Source organism: Natator depressus, chromosome 2 (assembly GCF_965152275.1).
Source record: "Natator depressus isolate rNatDep1 chromosome 2, rNatDep2.hap1, whole genome shotgun sequence".
In the NCBI taxonomy this organism is placed as follows: Eukaryota; Metazoa; Chordata; order Testudines; family Cheloniidae; genus Natator; species Natator depressus.
The window spans coordinates 242,835,070-242,862,055 of record NC_134235.1 but is presented as its reverse complement, the minus strand read 5'-3'; the positions used below and the strand labels follow the sequence as shown (position 1 = coordinate 242,862,055).

The 26,986-nt window shown below is 41.1% G+C and overlaps 1 protein-coding gene across 3 annotated transcripts in view; it reads right to left on the bottom strand.

Annotated features, from left to right (window-relative positions):
- ESYT2 (extended synaptotagmin 2) overlaps positions 1 to 26,986 on the bottom strand; it is a 141,655-nt gene that overhangs the window by 78,405 nt on the left and 36,264 nt on the right. For all 3 annotated transcript variants that reach the window (XM_074946264.1, XM_074946265.1, XM_074946266.1), the window contains exons 2-6: positions 24,432 to 24,473; positions 23,517 to 23,651; positions 14,661 to 14,737; positions 5,352 to 5,424; positions 3,826 to 3,915 (exon numbers count right to left, since the gene is read on the bottom strand). In XM_074946264.1, the coding sequence (XP_074802365.1) occupies positions 3,826 to 3,915; positions 5,352 to 5,424; positions 14,661 to 14,737; positions 23,517 to 23,651; positions 24,432 to 24,473 (417 nt within the window). The remainder of the gene's footprint in view (positions 1 to 3,825; positions 3,916 to 5,351; positions 5,425 to 14,660; positions 14,738 to 23,516; positions 23,652 to 24,431; positions 24,474 to 26,986) is intronic.

The window sequence follows — 26,986 nt, the reverse complement described above, 5'->3', positions numbered from 1 at the left end:
GAAAGATGTGGACAAATTGGAGAAAGTGCAGGGAAGAGCAACAAAAATGATTAAACGTCTACAAAACATGACCTATGAGGGAAGATTGAAAACACTGGGTTTGTTTAGTCTGGAAAAGAGAAGACTGAGGGGGGACATGATAACAGTTTTCAGGTACATAAAAGGTTGCTATAAGGAGGAGGGAGAAAAACTGTTCTCCTTACCCTCTGAGGATAGAGCAAGAAGCAGCATCTTAAACTGCAGTAGGGGCAGTCTGGGTTGGACATTAGGAAAAATGTCAACTGTCAGAGGGGTTAAGCACTGGAATAAATTGCTTAGGAAACTGTGGAATCTTCATCACTGGAGATTTTTAAGAGCAGGTTAGACAAACACCTGGCAGGGATGGTCTAGATGACACTCTTAATCCTGCCATGAGGGCAGCAGACTGGACTAGATGACCTCCTGAGGTCCCTTCCAGTCCTACGATTCTATGCCAGTTCTGTTTCCTATAATCAAGGGCACCGTTATTCTCATTCTAGCGCATAGGTATCCACTATCTCTAAAACACCATAGTTCACCCCAAGTGGCAACTTTTTTTTTTTCAAATGAGACTTCAGCTAAGGCCCAGGGGAATGCAGAACGAACTACAATCTGAAGGAGATTTGTACCAGACTGTGCCTGTTCTGATAATAGAGTGGTTCACTGTCTATCTGGCACCTTTTACAAGAACTAAATGGGCATGTACAGACACAGAATTTGGTGGGGGGATTTAGCCATGTGAATCTCAACTGCTAGATCTTGAGACTCTAAAAAATGTACTACTCTGGCATCATGTCACTCAAAGTGACCAACACCTTTTAGGAAGGGATTTTAATTGGGATCTGCATCTAATTTAAAATCTTAACTCAAAGGATTTGCATTTACATCACCTGTTAGACAAGTAGCCTTGAGCTAACATGAACAAAGGCTCCCACCATCCCAAACACAACAAACAGAGAAAGTTACTGCCTATGACAAAGAAATCCAACTGACAGGTTTTAGTGAGAACATCTGTACTGCTCCATGTGATATCCCTTGTGATAAATTGGTATATAGTCATGTAGAGCCAGAAGCAGGATATAGGCCATTCATGTCTGAACAACTCAATAACTCTTCCATTTCTATCCTCTACACTCTTACATTTTTCATGCCAAAGGATAAAAATGCTCCCAAAACCAACAGAACCCCCCTAAATCCGTACACTTCTACTCATTTTGGAGAGGGAGTTCATTGTGGGGAGAAATAGAAATAAATTTCCTGACCTCCCACAAAAAGGCAGTCAATTTCTTCCAAATACAAAACTGAAATTCTTTTAAATTCCAGTCATCCAATGTTGCCTACATGTAGCAATACTACGTGACTCCACCCCCTTATCTTATCATCAATTTATCCTTGAAATATTTCCTTAACATTTTTTACATATACCTCTGCAATTTTCACCCATATTCCCTTTTACTAGGCATTAATTGTTTGTCCCAGACGGATGAAACGATCTGTAAAGGATGACTTCGTAGCTATATGAGCTGTAAGTCTCCTCAAACAGAACATCTCTAACCAATCTAGGTGTAGTAGCATCAGTTGCTCTAAGGCTTTTCCTAGAATGAAAATGTACAAATGCTATCTGATTTGCAAACTTGCCCTGGAGGATATTTTAGCGTCCTGTGAACAAAGAATTCTAGAAAATGTTTATTGAGACAACGACAAACATTCAGATTCAGAATAGGGTAGAAAAAACTATATTCTATTTAAGTCAGAGGAAGAAATGGTGAAAAGGATAAATGGAGAGGCAGTTCTAAGCACAATTCCCAAACCTGAGCCATTCTTTTTAGGTGACAGATCTGAGGAACTGTCCCAGATTGAGGTACCATTAGAGGATGTTGTGACAGGTTGGATCAGAGAAACCCCCTGGGAGCTGCCACCTGATGTGCCAAAACTACTTCTGCCCCTGCTTTCCCTGCCAGCTTAGGACTCCAGCACCCTGTCTTGCCGAGCAAGACACACCAGTTTGCTCCAACACAGACCCAGGGTCTGAACCACGTACCCCAGAGCTGCAGACTTAACTGAAAGCAAGTTAAGAAGTGTTCCTTCCTTTAACACTCAGATGCCCAACTTCCAGTGGGGTCCAAACCCTAAATAAATCCATTTTACCCTGTATAAAGTTTACCTTATACAGGGTAAACTCATAAATTGTTCACTCTCTATAACACTGATAGAGAGATATGCACAGCTGTTTGCACTCCCAACTATTATTAATTAACCCGGAGTATGTATTAAGTAAAAAAGTGATTTGATTAAATACAGAAAGTAGGATTTAAGTGGTTCCAGTAGTAACAGACAGAACAAAGTGAATTACCAAGTAAAATAAAATAAAACATGCAAGTCTAAGTCTAGTACAGTAATAAAACTGAATACAGATAAAATTCTCACCCAGTAAGTTTCCTTTTACAGACTAGTCTCCTTCTAGTCTGGGTCCAGCAATCACTCACACCACCTGTAGTTACTATCCTTTGTTCCAGTTTCTTTCAGGTATCCTTGGGGGTGGAGAGGCTCTCTCTTTAGCCAGCTGAAGACAAAATGGAGGGGTCTCCCAGGGGTTTAAATAGACTTTCTCTTGTCGGTGGAGACCCCCTCCTCTCTCCTATGCAAAGCCCATCTACAAAATGGAGCTTTGGAGTCACCTGGGCAAGTCACATGTCCATGCATGACTGAGTTCCTTACCAGCCAAGCCATATTCCTGGGAAAGCCCAGATGTGGACTGGCGTCTCCAAGTTCATTGTTGGCTTAAGGGCTTCTTGACTGGGCACTTACTGAGAATAGTCTTTTCTCAGGAAGCTGACCAACTGCTTCACTAAAACCTACTCAGAATCAAACAAGTATGCAGCCAATATTCATAACTTTGACTACAAAAATGATACATGCATACAAATAGGATTAATAGATTCAGTAGATCATAATCTTTACAGAGATGTTACATGGCATATGTAGCATAAAACACATTCTAGTTATGTCATATATACATTCATAAGTATATTTCCATAAAGCGTTATGGGGGGCACCATCACAGATGTTTTGGAACAAATTTATAAATTAAACAGCAATAAGTCACCAGGACCAGATGGTATTCACCCAAGAGTTCTGAAGGAACTCAAAAATGAAATTGCAAAACTACTAACTGTAGTTAAAGTCAGCCCTGAATGTTAACAGATTTGAAACAACAACTTTACTCAATTTAAGGAAACATACCTGCTTTTGCAAATATAGACTCCTGCTAGCTGTACATCTTTTTGATGTGTGAATACACAATATGAATTGGTTTTGGCTCAATAAAATCAAAAGAAATGTCTATTTTCATTGTTGTTTGTATGGTACAGAGACATCTTGAATAGACAAGTGCCTGGAGAAATGGTAGATATCTAAAATGTGATTGCACCAACAGTCTGATTTCGAATACAGAAATCAGACTTAAAAATATGTCAAAAAAAATCTGACTAACAGGAAAGATGTTATGTGAATGTTATCGTTCTTAGACCTGTGAATCTAATTTCACTATGAATATAATTCCAAGGTTAAAAAAAAAAAAAGTCTCGCCACTAAAGCACTGCAACTTTTGCTAGGTTAATAGTCAAACCTTCTAGATAATGTCCTGTGACAAGGTAAGTCCAGGGAATTCTTGTGATGCATAAAGAGTCCTCATGCTTCAGTCTTTTTCCATCATAAAATCAGAAGACCTCATTCATTCTTACTATTCTTATTAATACACTAGGCAAAAAGCAGAGCAATGATTCATAGCTAGATTTTTTTACTTACGGGTTTCCTAAGGAAAAAAATAGATAGCGCTCCAATTAAGGGCATGTCTCCAATCAGTGGTTCCAGGATAACCCTCATAGTACCATGAATCTGAAAAAAGGGGAAAAAAAAATAAAAGGATAATGTAATTCACTCCAACCAATCTAGGTACTTTATGTAGATTAAGTGCACCCAGTAGAAAATACACACATAACTATGTTTTTGGAAGTCTTTCATTAAGGGTGAGTTTATGCAAGTGCAGATGGCCCTATATGCCCCTGAAGTCTAACTAAAGCCCTTAACAAGGGGGAGTTAAGTGGTACATAAGTCTTTGTGCAAGTCCTCTGTAAATGGACGCATTCACACTAAATTGTGTTAAGTCACACTAGCATACTTTTGATTTATATACAATTGATGCTAAACATTCATGGATGCTACTTTACTACAAATAAATAATAAATGTGGAAATATGTATTTACTCATATGCCACAAAGTGCTGCAACAGACATACATGTATAGCTGCGTAGCGGGGTGACTATCCCGCTCCTGTCCTGAAGGAATTAAAGCAGCCCGGGAGAGGACTGTGAATAGGAAAAGCAGGCTGATTGGAAAAGCAGCCACAGCTGTGGCCAGCTTAATCAAAGTCCACCTGGCCCTTATAAGAGGGCTGTGGGCCAGAAATGAAGACAGATACTCTTTCTAGCTTCCTAGAGAGAGAAAGACCTGGCTGCCTGGGAAGCTAAGAAGGGTACCTAGGGTGGAGCAGTGCTGGGGAAGGGCAGAGGGAGCTGGGGAGCTCCAGCCTATCAAAGCCCCAGGCTGCAGGCCTAGTGAAAGGCCTATGAAAGGGTACTGGGGCTGCAGAGGGGCAGCCCAGAGATAGGCAGAAGCAGCTGGTTCAAACCCCCTTGCCGATGATGAGTGGTTCATAGACTGCAGTCTGCCCCAGGGAGTGGGGGCTAGATGGTGACTGGCAGTGGCCACTAAGGCAAGGTGGGGGATCCCCTGGGTGGGAGACTTGGATTGTGGGTTACTGCTGGGAAGGAACCCTAACAAGGAGGGCACCAGGGTCCAGGAGGGACACCGGGGCCAGCTGCAGGCGAGACGCCAGCCTGCAGAGGGCGCTCCTGGTTGGAAGAGCTAATTTCCAGGATGACCGACAGGAGGCGCCGCACCGGTGAGTCGTCGCCCCACAACAAGCAGACACAAGTAAATGTGAATTCTTATAAATATACCTTATGAACTAATTCATTCTTAAAAACTTTTATTTCTGCCCCATGCTGTTCTCAGCAGAACATACCATATATGTTTAACATTTATTTCCATATTTGAAAGAATAAATTAATTAGTATGTCAAGAGTATACTAATGCAATTTAAATTATTATCTTGTAACAAAGACCAATGGTATATAATTCAAAGGTAATAACAAAAGCAACAGAATTAGTAAATTATATTTTGTGTGCCAACTGGTAAATTGTGTCATGACAAATGTGAGATAATTTTGTAAAACTGTGGTTATGGTGAAACAAGAGAAACTGAACTTCACCTGTATACTTTTTACACCAGCTCTGCAGAAGTATCTCTTGATCTCCAAATCAATTTCACAATTGCCAACAAAACTGAGGAAAAACAGAAAAACTACAGTACTATATAAATGTTTTACATTTCTAGACTCTAAAATTGTGACACATTTAATTGCTAACCCCAACATTCTTTTCCCAGTCAAATGAAACATTTCATATGAAACAGTTCTGCTTTTCAGAAACTATTATATTCTATATAAAAATAACTATAATTTTAAAGCACTAAGACAATTCTATTCTGAAGACCGATTGTAAAATCAGATGGAAGAGGTGTACTCATCTTTAAAACTGTATGTAAAAGAGGAAAAAAGCAGAAAGTTATAGTTCTGGGAAATAATGGAAGTATTTATTATGAACACACCCTTCCTTTTAGGGGCACATGTTATATGATTTTCTCATTCATTGTATGGTGCCATGAGAAAACACTCAGACCTTGAGAAGTACCCTTGATTATTATAGGCAGAGCTAGTAGGGCCATCTCTTATTATAGTTGTCTGACTCTTACAATTATAGGACCCTGTTTTCAGTTGCTTATAACTTTGCCAAATGAACTATTTGGGCTGAAGTTTTCCATGCTGTCTGAATTGTTTTGGAAAATTGTTCAGCCATTTTCATGAAAAAGGTGGGGGATGAGGGGGACACAGAAATCTTGTTTTGCACATGTTAAATTTTTTGTGACCTTTAATTTAAAAAGCTCTAGCTCAAGAAGGATACTGATAAATTAGAGAGGGTTCAGAGAAGAGCCACAAGAATGATTAATGGATTAAAAACCATGCTTTTCATAGTGATAGACTCAAGGAGCTCAATCTATGTAGCTTAACAAAAGAAGATTAATAATGGGCTCTTCAATCTAGAGGAGAAATGTGTAAACATGGTTCAATGGCTGGAAGCTGAAGCTAGACAAATTCAGACTGGGAATAAGGTGCAAACTTTTAATGGTGAGAGTAATTAAGCATGGGAGCAACATACCAAAGATCTCCATCACAGACAATTTTTAAATCCAGCTTGGATGTTTTTCTAAAAGATATGCTCTATGAATTATTTTTGGGAAGTTCTAAAGCTTGTGCTATACAGGAGGTCAGATTAGATGATCACAATGATCTCTGTGGCCTTAACATTTGACTCCCTCATAATTTGCAACAAGGTCTTGCATGTTGGGAGGAGGTATCTTTAGATTCCCCCACCCACATGAAAATCCACCCATGTATGCTTTTGATTTAAAAAAAAAAAATCATTCCACACATGCGCGGTAGAGACTTCAGGGATTTTAGCAGCTAAAATCGGTGAAGATTCTATCCCCACTGAATTTACTCCAGCTCAGGCCTGAGGAGGACTTTCCCTGAAATTGCAGATGTTGTGGGCCATGACGAATCCTGAACTGACAGCAGGAAGCCTGTCTCTCCTGTCTTAATGACTTCTAGTAGGTACAGGCAGCATGGAGGACAAAGCTAACTGTTTCAAAAGCAGAGGGGTCAAGAACTGGATCTTGAGGGCAGGATGGATTGGGACAAGGAGCAGGTGTGAGGCAGGGGGAGAACTGAGTCTACAGCTGCAAGCCAAGGAAGGAGGCTACACCTGGGTGACAAGAAGACTAGACAGAGAGCCAGGAAAGGGGGAAAAAGCACAGGTTGGGGGGACTGGGATTCAGTGTGAGGCTGCAATTGGGTGAGCAAAGAGAATGGAACAATGATGCAGGGCGGATGCTGAGACTGGACAAGGAGCTCAGGAAGAGAGGGATGTGGGTGGACGAGAAAAGCAGACTAGATGAAGACTTAGGGGAAGGAGTATGGACTGGCTGCGGAAGGAGACTGGGATGAGAAGCCTGAGGAATGGAGACAGGGACTGGGGCAAGGAGCTAGGGGTAAGGAAGTGACGTGACTGGAACAGGGACAGGTTGGAGGGTGTCAAGGCAGAAGGGGGTTACACTTAGGGGGAATGGGAAGAAGAGATTGTCCCCACTAGATTACATTCCCCTCCAGAGCCAGGACTCTTGGATTCTGTTCTTGAGTCTCACCTTTCATCTTCTGTCAGCATATATCTGTGAAACCAACTGGCAAAGTATCCCATTCCTGTCTAGTGGTGGTCCACATAGAGGATGACAACTTACTCTTATTATCAATGACTCTGTTAAGTCAAGCGGAAAAGGTGGTGTGGTGGATCTAAAAGTTCCAGTATTGCCTAAGAACCATTTGAGCGTGCGCACACCCCCCCTCACCCCCCACAGTAAAAGAATGTTAAGCTTGAAAGTCAAGCAATCGAAAGTTAGGAAATGCCAGAATTAAGGTTGTATGTGCAACCTGAATTTGGCCACCTCATGCATATGCATTATAATACATTCTTTAATTACATGATCACTTATTATTTTTCCATAGAACCACTGCCTCATTCAGTGCAAAGAATGGATAGTGCTCATTTAGCTAGCTGTTCAATATTTTCTCTTCGTTGTTCAATGAAGGCCTTATTTATACTACACACTATTAAAACCTTGTTCTGAATACAGAATTATTAATTTCCTCATGGGCTTTTTGATGGCACTCCTCACTATAATATTGGAGTGCTTCACATATCAATGAATTTATTTTCACTACACCCCTTTGAATATTACTATCCTCATTATGCAGATCAGAAGCTGAGAGACAGTAAGGTCAAAAATATCCACTAATTTTGGGTGCTCAATGTGACACACCTAGGACCTGATTTTTCAGAGTACTTAGAATTATACAGCAATTTATAGGTTCAAAGCAGAGCTCCCACTGACTTCAGTTTTAGTTGTGTGTTCTCAGCACTCTGAAATTAGATCTCAGAATCTAAAATCATGCATCCAGAAATGACAGAACACACGACTAGTGATCACCTGTGAAATATTTGGTTTAAGTGACTTGTCTAGCATCACATAGGATGCTGTGGCACATCCAGGAATACCATTCCCCAAGGCTGCATTCAACTGTCTTAACCATCTCTTCCAGCAATCCCCTGGCTCATTCACTACACACCTCTCAGCTAGAGCAACAGATGAAGCAGGGGTCCTACAGATTACAGCTTCCTTTACTACACAACCCTGATTTATCCCTAGAGCAGGCCCAGCTTGTGTGCTGAGTGAAACAAGGGTCCTGTGGAAAAAATAGTACTGAATCACATAATTCATACAAAACATTGTATCATAATGCATACGCTAAAAAGAGACCAAATTAAGGTTGTATGGGCAACTTTAATTCGGCCTTTCCTAATTTTTCAGTGCATGACTTTGCCTTCTTAAATATGTTTTTAAATATTTGTGTGTGTGTGTGTGTGTGTGTGTGTGTGTGTAATATATTAGTTTTTGTCTTTGTGTGTGTTAAGAGTTTATCAAAACAAACTGGCCACTAGAAGTAAACAGCACCAAACTGGAAAAAATCAGTAACAAGCTTTAATCTTAGAATATATTAGAGAAAACTTTGCCCTTTAACATGTTTTGCTGGGCCCATGTATATGCAACACAGTTAGGCTGTACCATCACCTACTATTTGGAGTCTCATTTAACAAGCACAGTTTATCTAATTGAGATCATAATGGTCCTGAAATATTTAAGACTACTTTAATTTGCAGATCGCTAAAGTGACACAGACATATCATAGTCTAGTGGGGAACACTTTAATCCATAGCCTTTTGATTTCTTAGATATTCATCCTCTCGGTGTGTTCCATAAAAGTGCCTTGGGGGTTACTCATAGTATGAAAGACGAGAATTAATAGACCATGAAGTGTGCAGATTCTTTATCTGGCAAGCCATAACAGTCATTAGTGAGTCAGTATCAGACAAACAGAAGGATTACTGACCTAATGGATTAACATCTCATTTAGATTTTTTTTTTATCATCTTTTTCGGTACTTAAATGGCTCTCAAAGTTTGTGAGCCTTTCAAATAAATTTAAAAAAAAACAACAATGTTCTCCCTTCCACTTTCTTCTTTGCCACCAAGAAGCAGATTAAGAAAATGTATCTGGGCTTACCTGAAAATTTCACTTTTTCAAATAATAAGGGCTTGTCTACTTGGGGAAGTTAGCATGCAGCAAGAGTGTGAATTTACAGCACACTAGCTACTCTGCATTACCTTTTCATATAAGAACTGTCATACTGGATCAGACCAAAGGTCCATCTAGCTCAGTATCCTGTCTTCTGACAGTGGCCAATGCCAGGTACCCCAGAGGGAATGAACAGAACAGGTAACCATCAAGTGATCTATCCCGTTGCCCATTCCAAGATTCTGGCAAACAAAGGCTAGGGACATCATCCGTGCCCATCCTGGCTAATAGCCACTGATGGGCCTATCCTCCATGAATGTATCTAGTTCTTTTTTGAACCCTGTTATAGTCTTGGCCTTCATAACATCCTCTGGCAAAATGCTCCACAGGTTGACTGTGCGTTGTGTGAAGAAATACTTCCTTTTATTTGTTTTAAACCTGCTGCCTATTAATTTCATTTGGTGACCGCTAGTTCTTGTGTTATGAGGTGTAAATAACACTTCCTTATTTACTTTCTCCACACCCATCATGATTTTTTAGACCTCTATCATATTCCCCCTTATTCGGCTCTTTTCCAAAAGTACCAACCTTATTAATCTCTCCTCATACAGAAGCTGTTCCATATCCCCAACCCTTTTTGTTGCCCTTTCTGAACCTTTTCCAATTCCAATATATATTTTTTGAGATGGGGTGACCACATCTGAACTAAGTATTCAAGATGTGGGCATACCAGGGATTTACATAGAGGCAATATGATATTTTCTGTCTTATTATGGACTCTTACAGGCACTAAAAGTGCCATTGGCCAATTTAGCTTAGTACATTTTTAGGGCTTTTCTCAAGAGCAAGTTACTGCACAGCAAGCCTGGTAAATAAAAATCAACGATTTAAAAAAAAATTGGATTTTTTTAAATTTAAATTGCCTTTTTCCTCAAAGCATTTTATCAAAAAAATCTGATCTAAGAGTTTTAATTAAGATACATTACAGCTCAAAGATATCTCATCATGGAATAGGGATTACAAATTCTAATTCTATAGTATGAGACAATATATTCATGTAATGTTTAAGAGAAGTTTTGTAAATGAGTTCCAATAGTTCATGGATTATGGACCCAATTTTATGGGGTTTCAGGGGCTTCTGTATAGATTATTTAGGTTAATCTTTCTATCTGCCCAACGGGACTCAGTGCTCAGTCTAGAAGATACCATCAGAGATGCTTAGTTTTCCAGTTCTCAAACTGTGGATTTGTGTCTCCAGAGATAACATGCTTGTTAAGAGTAAAAATGGTTTTATATAAATAATATATAGAAGTAATAACAGACCTCAACCTATTATCCCTCTGCAAATTTGTGTACACAGAGTCAATCCCTTACATCTCTAAAAGTACAAAGCTTCAAGAAATTAAATAAATAGAGGATGGTTGGGGGTGGAATAGATCTGGACAAGGGGAAGAAGTCTGGAGATAAATGTGAGAAGGGAGGGACAGGGAGTAGAAACAAAAGTGAAACTGTTTGAGCAGCATATTCCAGAAGTCTTGAGGTCTTCCGGAGTTTAGCCTCCATTGATTTGAGATTTACCATACCATTCGCTCACTGGAAGGGAAAACCTGTAACGGCAGCAGGCTGTAAGAGAGACCCAGTTTGGGAATCGGAACCATTCAAAAAATATGTTTGCTGATGATGTTTTAAAGAAAGTCACACCAGTGAACTAGTGGAAGTGACTTAAGCACTTGGATTCAGAGACTGTTGAAGTGATAATCACACTTTTAACAGCAATAGCTTCTTCTGCCAGTGTAGAAAGAATATTTTCTTCCTTTGGACTAATTCATTCCAAATTGAGAAATTGTTTGGGACCTGGAAAAGCAGGAAAGCTTGTTTTTCTTTTCCAGATTATGAACAAACAGGAAAATGAAGGTGAAGACAACTGAGTTACCTGCAGAAGCCAATATTTTTTAAGTTTCTCATATTAACCTGGCTGACATAGTCAATTTGATTTTTAATATTAATATTTCATTTAACTATTTTAGTTAAACAATTTTTACAAAAACAAACCTGATTTTAAAAAACTTGAATGTTTAACTAAATTCAAAAAATCATATGCTTGTTTTGTTAAAATATTATGTTTGCTGTTAAAGAAATAAATCCAGAATACAAAATGTTGTTGTTTTAGTTAAATAAAACAATTTAAATGTCTGTCTGATGTTCTCTTAATACAGTATGGCAAGAAAATCCTCCAAATGTTAATGATTAACCTGTTGAACTGGAGATAGTTCACCTCCCAGTGACTTCATAAATATCTGCTTCATTTACCTTTGGTAAATAAAATAACCAAACAATCATTTTCTGATATAGCTGTAAAACTAATCTGAAAAGTTTTCAAAATAAATCACTTTAAACAGGGCTGGCTCCAGGCACCAGCGTTCCAAGCAGGCGCTTGGGGCGACAGTTAGAAAGGGGTAGCAGTGTTTCCGTGGCGATAGCAATTCGGCGGCAGCCCCTCTGTCCCGCCGGCTGCGGTGGCAATTCGGCGGCAGCTTCTCCATCTTGCCGTCCGTGGCAGCAGTTTTTTTCACTGCTTGGGGTGGCAAAAACTGTAGAGCTGGCCCTGACTTTAAAAATGTCTAGTGTGTGTATAGTGTGTACCTTCTAAAATGTGTACCTACGCTTCTATAATGTGTACCTACGCCTATCTCTGAGTTGTGAAGAATATGTATTAAGGTTATAACAAGCAACAAGAATGTACTTTTATGTAGAAATCCAAGATTAAATAGAGTCTTCCTGACTAGTGATTTAAATCAATTTGATTTAAATCAAATCAACCCTGACAGCAAGCCAAGGTGTGACTCTACAGTCCCATGCAGACACTGCTACAGCACAGTGAAATCTGCAGAGCAGGGCTTAGCATGCTGCTACTTCAAAATGTAATACTCCAAGCTGCACTCCAGGACTTTCATTGCATTGTACCACTGTTCATATGGAACCTCACTGTGCAGCAAGCTGCTGTGCAAAGATTTACTTCCTGGCTTGCAATACAGTAGTTTGCTGCACAGATAAGCCCTAGAATGAATTAAGGTAAAGGTCACAAAGGCACTTTTAGTGTGCAGTAAGAATGTCTACACAGGGAGTTAGTGGAGAGTAGCCAGCGTACTGTAAATACACCCTCGCTGGTTGAGCTCTAACTTTCCAGGTAGACAAGCCCCAAAGTCCACAGATCCATTACACTGGGTACTTCAGCCTGCTTGCACCTTGGGCAGAACCAGATTTGTCAATCACTGGCAACAGAGAAGTGCCCCATCTCCTGATGCACCCTCCAGCTGAGGAAGCTTCCACAGCCAGGATAATTCAAATCTACTTTCCTAAATTCGACTGTTAAGTACATCTTATGGAAAACATTTCTCCTATTCCAGAGCATGGTGAATTCTACATAACAACAAACTCAAATCCTTGTATGTTAATTTTCATCTTTATATGGGATCATTTGTTAGTCCCAAGGTGAGCCAGATCCTACACAAAGAAAGAAAAATTTCAGATAAGCACAGATAAATTTTCCTATTCTTCATGCTAAGGTATACAGATATGTTTCCAGGATGGAAAACATGATTATTCTTTAAATTTGGACAAACAAAATGAGGCAGGTTACATATAAATCACTGCTTGCTTTGCCTGGGCACAAAGACCTTAAGAAGACTTCTGCTAAAACAAAGGAAATTACATTGGCTAAGATTGTATGAGGAATATGCAGTATGTGTTTAACTAAAGGCCATCTAACAAATCTCAGTACAGGACACATGAATATCCTGCTCTGAGATTATTAGTGCTTGTAAAACCTGGACTCTGATGCTAAACTAAAGGAGGAATATTTCTTTAAGTGAATGAATATTATGACAGTTCTGAGGACTATCAGACAGAATTAAATGTGTAAAACTAGGTCTCATTAGAGAAAGCTTCCAACTTCAAATAAAACTCATCTGATTGGAGATACAGTAGACCTCCTGATGGCTGCTAATGGATAGATGTATGACACCTTCTACACAGCTACAACACTGCATATGACACGTTCTGTCAAGACTGGATTTTTGTAGGAATTATATTGGGGAAGTTCTATGGCCTGTGTTACACAGATGATCACAATGGTCCTTTCTGGCCTTGTAATCTATGGAAGGGTTCAATCTGTGCTGTAAAGAATGAGGTTCCAACGTCATGCTGTATGACCTTGGGGGGTTGGAATAAAGTTGCTGCCCTGAAGAAATTTTTAAAGTTGGAATTCATACAAAACTTCCTTTACTGAACATGCTGAGAACATCAGACTACAGAGACCTGAACTTTTTGTCTGTACACTCTAAACTGCCATAATAAGGCCTCCTGGAGGAAATGAAGGCTATGTTCACTGATTTAATGTGGTAGCTAAACTATGGACTTTGCAACTTCCAGTAGAATAAATTCTACTTGTTTTCTCTTTTAGGGTCCATGAGAGTAATAAACCCACTACATCTAAGTATTCATCTTAAGCCTGTTTGTTCCTGGATGAAGGAATAGTCTTGCAATAGCAGACATCCTCCGTGAGATACAGACATCTGAAAATTCATTGCTAGGTTAATCAAGATTGAAAGCCAGAAAGACAAATAGTACCACTATGGCTCTCTCACTTCTACAAAAACACAAGAATGGCCATACTGGGTCAGACTAATGGTCCATCTAGCCCAGTATCCTGTCTTTGGAATTGGCCAATGCCAGATGCTTCAGAGGGAATTAACAGAATAGGCTATCGCTTAGTGATCCATCCCCTATCATCCACTCCCAACTTCTAGCAATCAGAGACTAAGGCAGTGATCCCCAAACTTTTTACCTCTCATCTACCCTTATCTTGTCTATGGCCCCAGAATCAGGACCAGGAGTGGGGCTGCGTCTCCAGGAGTGGGGGATGCAGACAGGGGTAAGAGGGCTAAGGCTGGGGGCGGGGCTGGGAGTGGAGCCCCAGGCACGGTGCTGGCAGCCAGGGAATTGGGATGACTTGTCATTTTAGAAAAATTCAAGTTATTTTTGAATTGTGTATTCATAAAGCAAACTTACAGACTGCTTTAGGTAACAACTATATGCAAATGTAATATCTTAATATAATTGTGCTTAAAGAACTGAGAATGACCTCCTAACAAATTCAGTTCTAAAAACCCCAATAACATGAATGCAGAACCAAATAAACAAATCATAAATTCTAAAATATTTTTATAATGGACGGGCATGCTCTTATATGATAATAAATAAATAGGATTACCTGATCTGAAGATCCAAAATGATCTGTCTTTTATCTACGTTTTCAGTGTACACTTTTACACCATTGATCCGAAGTGGCTGAAACAATAACAACAGGGTGTCCATTTAAAGACGTTAAACTTTCTTCAAAAATTTGTCATGTTTTGAACCTTATCTTTAACAGAAGGATTAGTATTGATTAACATAAATAAAGTTGCAGCAGGAATTGCTTACATATTTATTATCTACATTATTTCACCAAAGCATTACTAAAAAATGCAATTTAAAACATTTGTCAATTTAACACAGTAAAGTAGGAGGGGAAATTTACTGGCCACGTACGCAGCTTAATCAAAGTGCTGCCATCCTGTAGCTCGACAAATCTTGCGAGACCATTCCTGGAAACAGCATCCAGGGCTTAGGTTTCAGGCTTTACCCACATATTTTATGCTAAGCCTTTGTTCCGCCTAAAAATCTCTTTCCTGCTTGACAGGGGACATCACTAATTCTCTCCCCACGCCCCCAAAAAACAAACGTCCCATCACTTCCTTTATCAGGCTTGTTAAAACAGCAGCATTGAATGGAAGCTGACGGGAATCATATGCAATTTAGAACACTACAACTCATTCATATCAACCAGTGTGGGGAAACTGTGACATAGGAGCCTCAAGAATATTTTTTTTTTGCCCACAGAGTCTGCAAAGTTTTCAGCTCTTGCTGACCTCAGAAGTGAAAGAGAGATTCAAACTTTAATACCCTTGTATAGCAGAGTACTGCAATTGGGCCGGTCTACACCAGGTCTGAGAACAATTAAGAAATTAGACACACACTCTGATGAGGCTAAGCATATAGTTCTGTTTAATGTTCTTTAATGACTGTTTTTATAGATTTTTATCTTGGCTGTTTGTAAGTGAGGAAGAATCCTTCCTTACAACTCACAGCAAACTATATCATTAGAACTAGTTCACTAACCAATGTTTCCATTTTAGATTTTTCTAAAATAACTAAAGTACATCATGAAAAGACTCATTTATGGAAGTTTAAACTTCAACTTTTTTAGTAAAAAGAAAAGGAGTACTTGTGGCACCTTAGAAACTAACCAATTTATTTGAGCATAAGCTTTCGTGAGCTCAAATAAATTGGTTAGTCTCTAAGGTGCCACAAGTACTCCTTTTCTTTTTGCGAATACAGACTAACACAGTTGCTACTCTGAAACTTTTTTTAGTGGAAAGGTAGGATTCCAAGACATTGAAGCTTGGGCTAATTTGAATTGATTTTATAGTTCTATATTGTATTAAAAGGATATGCTAGAATTAATTATGTAAAAATACATGTTCTGTATCTTTCTTTCTGAACGTCTCTTACAATTCTTGAATGATACGTGTTCTTATTAGAGAAGACAAAGCCATCTTGCTATAGCCTCTCTCGGTACAAGTAAGAATGTTAATTTTGCCCATGTGCAACTCCTGTGAGTGTGCACACTGAGGGTATGTCTACACTACGAAATTAGGTCGAATTTACAGAAGTCGGTTTTGTAGAAAGCGTTTTTATACAGTCAATTGTGTGTCCTCACACAAATGCTCTAAGTGCATGTAGTTAGCAGAGTGTGTCCACAGTACCGAGGCAACTGTCGACTTCCGGAGCGTTGCACTGTGGGTAGCTATCCCACAGTTCCCACAGTCTCCGCCGCCCATTTGAATTTGGGTAGAAATCCCAGTGCCTGATGGGGCTAAAACATTGTCACGGGTGGTTCTGGGTACATATCGTCAGGCCCCCCTTCTCTCCCTCCTTCCGTGAAAGCAAGGGCAGACAATCATTTTGCGCCTTTTTTCTTGAGTTACCTGTGCAGACGCCATACCACGGCAAGCATGGAGCCTGCGGAGCTAACCATCACCGTATGTCTCCTGGGTGCTGGCAGACGCGGTACTGCATTGCTACACAGCAGCAGTTTATTGCCTTTTGGCAGCAGACAGTGCAGTATGACCGGTAGCCATCGTCGACGTAGTCCTCGGTACTCTTTTAACTGACTCGATGAGGTCAGGGGCGCCTGGGCAAACATGGGAGTGACTCAGCCAGGTCATTTCCCTTTTAAGTTTTGTCTCATGGCGATTGAGTCCTATCGGCAGTGCACTGTCTTTTAATCAGCAGCCAGCAGAAGATGATGACCAGCAGTCATACTGCATCATCTTCGGCCGAGCACCCAGGAGATGACGATGGCTAGCGGTCGTACTGCACAGTCTGCTGCCAGCAAGATGTATAAAGATAGATGAAGTGGCTCAAAACAAGAAATAGACCAGATTTGTTTTGTATTCATTTTCTCCTCCCTCCCTCCGTGAAATCAACGGCCTGCTAAACCCAGTTTTGAGTTCTATCCTTGAGGGGGCCATTCAGTTTCTTGAAAAGCCACCCCCTTTGTTGATTTTAATTCCCTGTAAGCCAACCCTGTAAGCCATGTCGTCAGTCACCCCTCCCTCCATCAGGGCAATGGCAGACAATTGTTCCGAGCCTTTTTTTCTGTGCAGTCACCATACCACAGCAAGCATGGGAGCCCGCTCAGATCATTTTGGCAATTAGGAGCACATTAAACACCACGTGCATTATCCAGCAGTATATGCAGCACCAGAACCCACCAAAGCAAAACCGGGCGAGTAGGCGACGTCAGCGCGGTGACGAGAGTGACGAGGACATGGACACAGACTTCTCTCAAAGCACGCGCCCTGGCAATGTGGGCATCATGGTGCTAATGGGGCAGGTTCATGCGGTGGAACGCCGATTCTGGGCTCGGGAAACAAGCACAGACTGGTGGGACCGCATAGCATTGCAGGTCTGGGACGATTCCCAGTGGCTCTGAAACTTTTGCATGCGTAAGGGCACTTCCATGGAACTTTGACTTGCTTTCCCCCGCCCTGAGGCACAATAATGCCAAGATGAGAGCAGCCCTCACAGTTGAGAAGTGAGTGGCAATAGCCCTGTGGAAGCTTGCAACGCCAGACAGCTACCGGTCAGTCAGGAATCAATTTGGAGTGGGCAAATCTACTGTGGGGGCTGCTGTGATGCAAGTAGCCAACGCAATCAAAGATCTGCTGATATCAAGGGTAATGACCCTGGGAAACGTGCAGGTCATAGTGGATGGCTTTGCTGCAATGGGATTCCCTAACTGTAGTGGGGCCATAGACAGAACCCATATCCCTATCTTGGCACCGGAGCACCAAGCCGGCAAGTACATAAACCGTAAAGGGTCCTTTTCAATAGTGCTGCAAGCACTGGTGGATCACAAGGGACGTTTCACCAACATCAACATGGGATGGCCGGGAAAGGTACATGACCCTCGCATCTTCAGGAACTCTGGTCTGTTTCAAAAGCTGCAGGAAGGGACTTTATTCCCAGACCGGAAAATAACCGTTGGGGATGTTGAAATGCCTATAGTTATCTTTGGGGACCCAGCCTACCCCTTAATGCCATGGCTCATGAAGCCGTACACAGGCAGCCTGGACAGTAGTCAGGAGCCGTTCAACTACAGTTGAACTACAGCTGTTCAACTACAAGTGCAGAATGGTGGTAGAATGTGCATTTGGACGTTTAAAAGTGTGCTGGTGCAGTTTACTTACTCGCTTAGACCTCAGCGAAACCAATATTCCCATTGTTATTACTGCTTGCTGTGCACTCCACAATATCTGTGAGAGTAAGGGGGAGATGTTTATGGTGGGGCGGGAGGTTGAGGCAAATCGCCTGGCTGCTGGTTACGCGCAGCCAGACACCAGGGTGGTTAGAAGAGCACAGGAGGGCGCGGTGCGCATCAGAGAAGCTTTGAAAATCAGTTTCATGACTGGCCAGGCTACGGTGTGAAAGTTCTGTTTGTTTCTCCTTGATGAAACCCCCCCCCGCCCCCCACTTGGTTCACTCTACTTCCCTGTAAGCTAACCACCCTCCCCTCCCCCCTTCGATCACCGCTTGCAGAGGCAATAAAGTCATTGTTGCTTCACATTCATACATTCTTTATTAATTCATCACACAAATAGGGGGATAACTACCAAGGTAGCCCAGGAGAGGTGGTGGTGGTGGTGAGAAGCACCAGGAGGGGTGGTGGAGGAGGGAAGGACAAGGCCACACAGCACTTTAAAACTTTAAAACTTATTGAATGCCAGCCTTCTGTTGCTTGGGCAATCCTCTGGCGTGGAGTGGCTGGGTGGCCGGAGGCCCCCCACCGTGTTCTTGGGCGTCTGGGTGAGGCGGCTATGGAACTTGGGGAGGAGGGTGGTTGGTTACACAGAGGCTGTAGCGGCGGTCTGTGCTCCTACTGCCTTTCCTGCAGCTCAACCATACACTGGAGCATATTAGTTTGATCCTCCAGCAGCCTCAGCATCGAGTCCTGCCTCCTCTCATCATGCTGCCGCCACCTTTCAGCTTCAGCCCTCTCTTCAGCCCGCCACTTACTCTCTTCAGCCCACCACCTCTCCTCCCGGTCTTTTTGTGCTTTCCTGCACTCTGACATTGTCTGCCTCCACGCATTTGTCTGTGCTCTGTCAGTGTGGGAGGACAGCATGAGGTCAGAGAACGTTTCATCGCGAGTGTGTTTTTTTCACCTTCTGATCTTCGCTAGCCTCTGGGAAGGAGAAGATCCTGTGATCCTTGAAACACATGCAGCTGGTGGAGAAAAAAAAAGGGACAGTGGTATTTAAAAAGACACATTTTATAGAACAATGGGTACACTCTTTCACGGTAAACCTTGCTGTTTACATTACATACATAGCACATGTGCTTTCGTTCCAAGGTCGCATTTTGCCTCCCCCCAGTGTATGGCTAGCACCTCCCCCTTCCCCGTGGCTAACAGCGGGGAACATTTCTGCTCAGCCACAGGCAAACAACCCAGCAGGAACGGGCACCTCTGAATGTCCCCTTAAGAAAAGCACCCTATTTCAACCAGGTGACCATGAATGATATCACTCTCCTGAGGATAACACAGAGAGATAAAGAACGGATGTTGTTTGAACGCCAGTAAACATACACTGCAATGCTTTGTTCTACAATGATTCCCGAGTACGCGCTACTGGCCTGGAGTGGTAAAGTGTCCTGCCATGGTGGATGGAATAAGGCTGCCCTCCCCAAAAACCTTTAGCAAAGGCTTTGGGAGTACATCCAGGAGAGCCGCGAATGCCAGGGCAAATTAATAATTAAACATGCTTGCTTTTAAACCACGTATAGTATTTTAAAAGGTACACTCACCTGAGGTCCCTTCTCCGCCTGGCGTGTCCGGGAAGCAGGCTTGGGTGGGTTCGGGGGGTACTGGCTCCAGGTCCAGGGCGAGAAACAGTTCCTGCCGGTTGGGAAAACCAGTTTCTCCACTTGCTTGCTGTGAGCTATCTTCCTCATCCCCAAAACTTGCTTCCGTGTTGCCTCCATCTCCATTGAAGGAGTCAAACAACACGGCTGGGGTAGTGGTGGCTGAACCCCCTAAAATGGCATGCAGCTCATCATAGAAGCGGCATGTTTTGGGCTCTGACCCAGAGCGGCCATTCGCCTCTCTGGTTTTCTGGTAGGCTTGCCTCAGCTCCTTAAGTTTCACGCGGCACTGCTTCGAGTCCCTGTTATGGCTTCTGTCCTTCATGCCCTGGGAGATTTTGACAATTGTTTTGGCATTTTGAAAACTGGAACGGAATTTTGATAGCACAGATTCCTCTCCCCATACAGCGATCAGATCCCGTACCTCCCGTTCGGTCCACGCTGGAGGTCTTTTGCGATTCTGGGACTCCATCATGGTCACCTCTGCTGATGAGCTCTGCATGGTCACCTGCAGCTTGCCATGCTGGCCAAACAGGAAATTCAAAAGTTCGCGGGCCTTTTCCTGTCTCCCTGGCCAGTGCATCTGAGTTGAGAGTGCTGTCCAGAGCGGTCAAAATGGAGCACTCTGGGATACCTCACGGAGGCCAATGCCAGCTAATTGTGTCCACAGTACCCCAAATTTGACCCAGCAAGGCCGATTTCAGCACTAATCCCCTTGTCGGGGGTGGAGTAAGGAAATCGATTTTAAGAGTCCTTTAAGTCGAAAAAAAGGGCTTCGTCGTGTGGATGGGTGCAGGGTTAAATCGATTTAACGCTGCTAAATTCGACCTCAACTCCTAGTGTAGACCAGGGCTGAGGGCACATATGCACAACTTAGTTGTCTGAATTGGAATTTGGCCCGAATGTAAGGGTTAACCTCCAGGATTCTTTAGATATTACAATATCAGTCTTGTCTTTATTCCATTCCTTATCAGAGCCTCAGTTTTGTGTCCCAAATGAAAGACAGCATATTCAACATCACAGGGTTCTGCTCCTGACCTTGCACCACTCACAACACCATGCTCAGACACTGATTCAGTACTGACACAGATGGAAGAGTCCCACCTATTTATTAACATCACTTCCTGGGTTTTCCTTTCCTGGATCTCTTCAATCGAAGAGCTGACCTTGTTCAGCTCATACTTTATTATTTACTATTTATATTAGAAATGCACCTTAAGATACCAAGTGAGATCAGGGTTCACTGAGTTAGGCACCTTAAGATACCACGTGAGATCAGGGTTCACCGTGCTGTACAAGCACACAGTAAGATTCTCTGCCTCAAACTTTACAATCTAAAAAGACAAGACAGATAAAAGTTGGAGGAAAGAAAGCATTATCATCCCCATTTTACAGATGGGGAATGAAGTCAGAGAGTCTGACCGACATCACCAGGGAGACTGTAGCAGCACTGGAAGTTGAACCTCAGATCTCCTGAGTCCCAGTGGGCAGGCTGGGAGAAAAGGAGAAGCAAGCACTTTGAAATCCCCACTGGAAACCATTCTTCACATTCATGATAGCTTGGAAGAACAATGTAGGACGTTTTCACACACAAAAAGTATATTCAAGTTAATGTTTAAAATCAAATTTACACAAGTTAAGAAGGAAGGTACTGTACATCTGGGGTAAGGCTTGGGTTATGAGGGATTACAAGTGTTGGTTACAAGGTTAATAAGATATATACATAGTACATAACAGGCATAGACCCAGATTGGGGAGCAGGAGTTTTTTAAAAACGACAGTGGATAAGTGATCTCGGGTACGCCACCCATAGAATGTATGTAGAGTCCAAGTCAATATTGGTGTAGTGAATAAGTACATGGGTGGGGTGTGTCCCTTGGTTCGTCAGGGAAAGAAGGAAGTGGGTTATTTCCCTGACCGGCGTTCTCAATTACTTGACCTGGTACTGACCGTGTCCAGTGATGTGCTCCGTGATACTACATCCTCAGCTGCTCTACAGCTCCACTTGACACAGATGAGCATAAGCATATTGGTTGCTCTAAGCCATCTTTGTATTTCCCCAATCTGAAAGGCTACTGGAGGTCATTCTAGCCTTTGTTGTAATTCAAAGCAGTCTCAGAGCAGCTCAATTTCATTTGGCTGGAACAATCCCAAAGGGCTCCACAGCTGGGGACTGCTAGAAGGCAGCATGCTCTGGCCATGCCATGCCTTCTCTGCAAGCCAGAGATTCACCCTTACCAGAGGAATACCCAGCTGACTGTTAAGGAAGCTGTACAGACCATTTGTGTCACTGACATAGTGCAAAGTGGCCAGAGCAGTGGCCAGGATCTGATCCTTTTAATTATCAGCATTGAAGTTCTAAGAAATGGAAATACAAACAAACGAGAACTATCAAAGAAACAACAGAAGTCTTCTGAAAAGCTCCTGACAGACCAGCAGAGAGAGGAATTTTGGTGTGTTCCGCAACTTTGAGTTAAAGTGGCAATATGAATCAGGATCCTATCCTTAAAGTTCAATGAATACATAAGCAAGACTTCAATCTCTCTAAATTAGACTGGAAGTATGCTGTCAAATATTTTCTCTACATTGTTACCTATATCTGAGCTTCTCCTGTGACTTACACTGGAGGCTGAGACCAAATTCATTCACTCATTTAAACTCATTGAAGTCAATAGAGAAACACGAGGCATGAATTTGACTTTCAAACACTGTCAGATTCATGAAAAGGGGAAGGGTAATATTTGTTCAAGATAAGGGGGAAGAAAATGGTAAGCATCCATTTTTAAATGCTCAAAAAGCTTGCTACACAAGTTCTCATATATGTTTTACAATCTTTTTATTTTTTGTTTTTGCTTCACCATAGCTACATTATACTAGCAATCAGCCACCTAACCAACCACAAGGAGACATTAATAGCCACACCATACAAGGCTGGAATGAAGATTCTGCTGTGTAAGGAAACAATGGTGAGGGTAATTCCTTCTTCAAGAACGTAACTCACAGTAGTGTAGTACTGTAGCACAACAGTAGCATTATACATACTCAACCAACGTACTAGTGCTCCCCACTGAAATCATAGGCCTCACACTAGTCTTTTTTTCCCAAAATTTGTTACCAGTGGGATCAGCAGTGATTTTTTTTTTAATTAACAAAGCAAATAAGATTCCTCCACCTAACGTATCATTTAAGCCTACTGAGTTTAGTTAAAAAGGTATTAGTGAAAGGCTTACATTTAATTATGCTAATATCGGAATCCTTTAAGATTAAGGATTACTGTCTTTGCCATTCTCCCACAAGTGGGATAATCTTTCCACAACGGTGATCCTGGATCAAAAGGCAGCATTAAATTTGCCTCCCAAGTCTCACACATTTGCATTTTATTATTTAATATTTATATTATATTATAGTAGCACCTAGAGGCCCTTAACAGGACCTCATTGTGCTGGGTGTTGCATAAACACATTCAAAGACATTCTCTGCCCCAGAGAATTTACAATCAAATGTCACCAAAAGGCCTTACTTGTGTAACTTTAATGTATCATGTTAAAAAAGCAAGAGAAAGACAGATTTAAAAACTCATAAGTTAAAAGAAACTGACCTGGTGACCTATATCAATCTTTGTGAAACTGAAGGTACTAAGGTGGTTGTTTGCTCCTCTCACAGCTGGTTCTATAGTTTCTCTGAAAAGTTTCTCAATAAACTGGCAAATAAAAGGCCACAAGTGTTTTACAGTCTGAGGAGAAAGAAATAAAGATTATACTAAACAGTTAAAAACACACACATTTGTATTGTTTCAACACGCATCAGTGGACAAAGTCTTCAAGGCAAAAGATTTTTTAAAATACAGTACAACACTTCTCTCTGCCGTTTGCCAAGAGAGCCCTCCCTTCTGCATTTCCTACCACATGGAAGAGCCTTCTTGGACTAGCGTCTTAATTCTCCATCTATTTTCATATCTTGTTTGAGAACTTTTTTGCCCATTACTTTTTTGCCCATTTTGCCCATTAATATACATATTAATTTCTCTATTCTAATATTTACTATTACTAAAATATTGCTCTGGGATACAGTTTGAATGAAAGACGCTACACCAACTGGAGGTGCATTGTTCTGTGTTTTATTTTATTTTATACACATGGAACTTCAAAGTTCTGTTCATTTATAAAACAAATACAAAACCGGTTTATTTGTATATGGTACATTACGACACGAGCCAAGACCAAGGTAAATTTATGCTTAGAATCTGCAGTTGACTGTCAGTAAGTGTGACTGAAATTATTTTAATGCAGATTGAAATGGATCACTCTGTTCAAGAATGTCTGATCATGATTTAGTACCATTACAATGGCGTCACAATTATCAACTGAAGAAAGATTGGCCCTTTGTTTTCCCAAACTGTATTTAGTGTGTGGGGTAAAGATCTGTACTCTGATCAACTGCCAAGACATCAAATGTAAAAAGATAATAGATATTTTATCCTTGAGTCCCACAGCTATCTGGAAGAACATCCTACCTTATTTAGCCATTCTGCCCTTTCTGTATCTGGAAAATGAACCTAAGGAGAAAGAGGGGGGGGAAAAGCAATTATTACAACCACACTTAATTAATGAAAATACAATGTATATAAGAATCAATAAATTTAATATCGGGAACTGGTACAAAGAACCAATAATTATCAAGGACCTGAGATTCATAATAAGAATGTATAAACATGGCTAAATAGTTGAAGTAAATGCCAATTAAAAAATTGGAAACCAGGTAAATATACACTCATGTATACTCCATAGTACAGGTGTGTAGGAAGTATTGTTTTAGCACAGTGTAAATGATAGTGTGAGACCAATAAATACAACAGTCAAGTCCACAGCGAGATTAGTCAATACAACATACCTCTAAGTTTTAAGGACACTGTACAAGGGTAACTTCTCTTTTGGGTACTTTGTGAGACACACCAGAATACTATCTGATGATTTTGAAAAATGACTTGTCTGGTGGTTATTAAGACTTCAAAAAACTGAAGTGAAAAAGAATGAGGTATGCTCATCAGGAGCAAAACCAATCATACACAAATCTCAGATTCTACTTTTGAAAAAGAATTAAACAACTATGGATGTTAAATACATGCCAGTCATGCTCTGCATTGCTTCCATGAAACAAGGATGGACTGATTTTTTTTAATTTAAGTGATTTTACAGCTATTTCAAGACATTTAAATAAGATTTTTATTTATACATTGCTAGTTCTTTAGTTTGTTCTCACTTTACAGTCTAAAATTGCCTCCACTCCCTGTTCCTCCCCCCAGGCCTCAGAGGTAGGGAAGCTCTGTCTGGCCAGTAGGGGAAAGAAAAGCCTTGGCCCCTTTAAGGATTCACACACACACACACAACCATCCTCATCATGGGCGCTCAGTCTACTTGTGACGTGGAGGAGTTTTGTGACTGATTGTTTGGCTTGAACCGTGAAGCTGTCATGCACCAAAGGGGAGGATTTATAAACTCTTTCCCCTGCCCCCACTTCCAGGTTACAGATTCCCAGGAACATCAGAGTGACCACTAAGAATCCCCAGTGGGGAGTGACTGGAAGTCACCCCAACAAATAGCAGAGGCAGCCAGTGTAGCAGAGCACATGGGTAAGCAGTGGCCCTGAGGTTGGGACACTTACGCACAGTCAGGCCCAAAGTTTCCCCCTCTTTGTTGGGATGACATGAGCCCTGACTGGTTCTCTCTCCTTATGAGGTCCTATGGAAGGGTGTCCTGGTAGGTACCAATGTAGGATTAAGTACTGTTTATTCTGCTATAAAGTGAAGTTCAGCACTGTGGGTTCAAATTCCACGAGGAAGTTTTTCAAAGCACGTCCTGAATTTTTAAAAAGTTTGTAAGAAGCTACTGGGAGCCAGAAGAGTGAAGAAACACATGATGTTGAGTGGGGATGCCAAACACACCACACATACTGCAATTAAGTGGTGGCAGAAGAGATTGCTCTGATTGCCTCTTCTTTTAACTATTGTTATGTGAATGTACATGTGTGGTTTTGATACAAAAAATTATGTAGTTCTGACATTTTAAAAGTTACAAATATTGACCCCTGCATCAAAGTTTTGGGAATCCCTGTTCTGCAGAAAAAGCAATTCTTTTTTTAATGCATCACTGAAATTTGTCCAATATAATCATTACAGTTAGCAGATATGTAACCTGGAATTACAAGTATAGATAGATTTTTCTGCCTTTTTGTATAAAGAGGTTTGTTCTTTAAGTAAATCTCTGAACCCCCACAAGGCTTGCACTAAAAGGCTGTGTGTTCAAAATAGATTTCCTACTTAAAGAGTTTAAGTGCATGAAAACTATTAATAATGAATATTTGTGTTCCTCTGTACTAGACTATAATATTTTATTAATGTAGAATTTAATAGATGGGCAATCTAGGCTAACTTAGAGGCAGACAGCTGGGAAATCAAAACTTAAATGTCTCTACAAAGTATCTACTAGGAATATTCATTTTTGAATTTGCAACAAAACAAAATAGTACATATGTGTATGTTTCATGTTTACACTGAATCAGAACTTATAATTAAACATAGAACTTTCATTCAATATTTGTCTTGTGAGGGTTCTCAAAACCTATGCTCCTTCAGAAGGGTTGAAAGGTATAAGAAAAAGAAAAAAGAAAGGAGGAAAATTTAGGAAGTGGGGGTTAAGTAACTGGTTTTTGCCTTCCTTCAAAGCACCTGCTACTGATCACTGCTGATGAAAGATACCAGATTACTGTCGATGGATAAGATAACGTACTGTATGTTGCTATCATTTATAAAGTTTGTAAAAAGCTGAACAATTCTCCTTTCTACATATCTGCATCTCATATTCCAGGTGCTGGAACCTGGAACTAGCAGTGCTGTGGGTGCTGCCACACGCTCTTGCTTGAAGTGGTTTCCATCATATACAGGGTTTACAGTTTGGTTCAATTGCACCCCCACTATAAAAACTGTTCCAGAACCCCGATTCCTTCCTTCGTGCTTCTATTTGTTTGAGATATTATGTGCTGTAATCTCCTGTTACAAATGTTTCCTCAAAA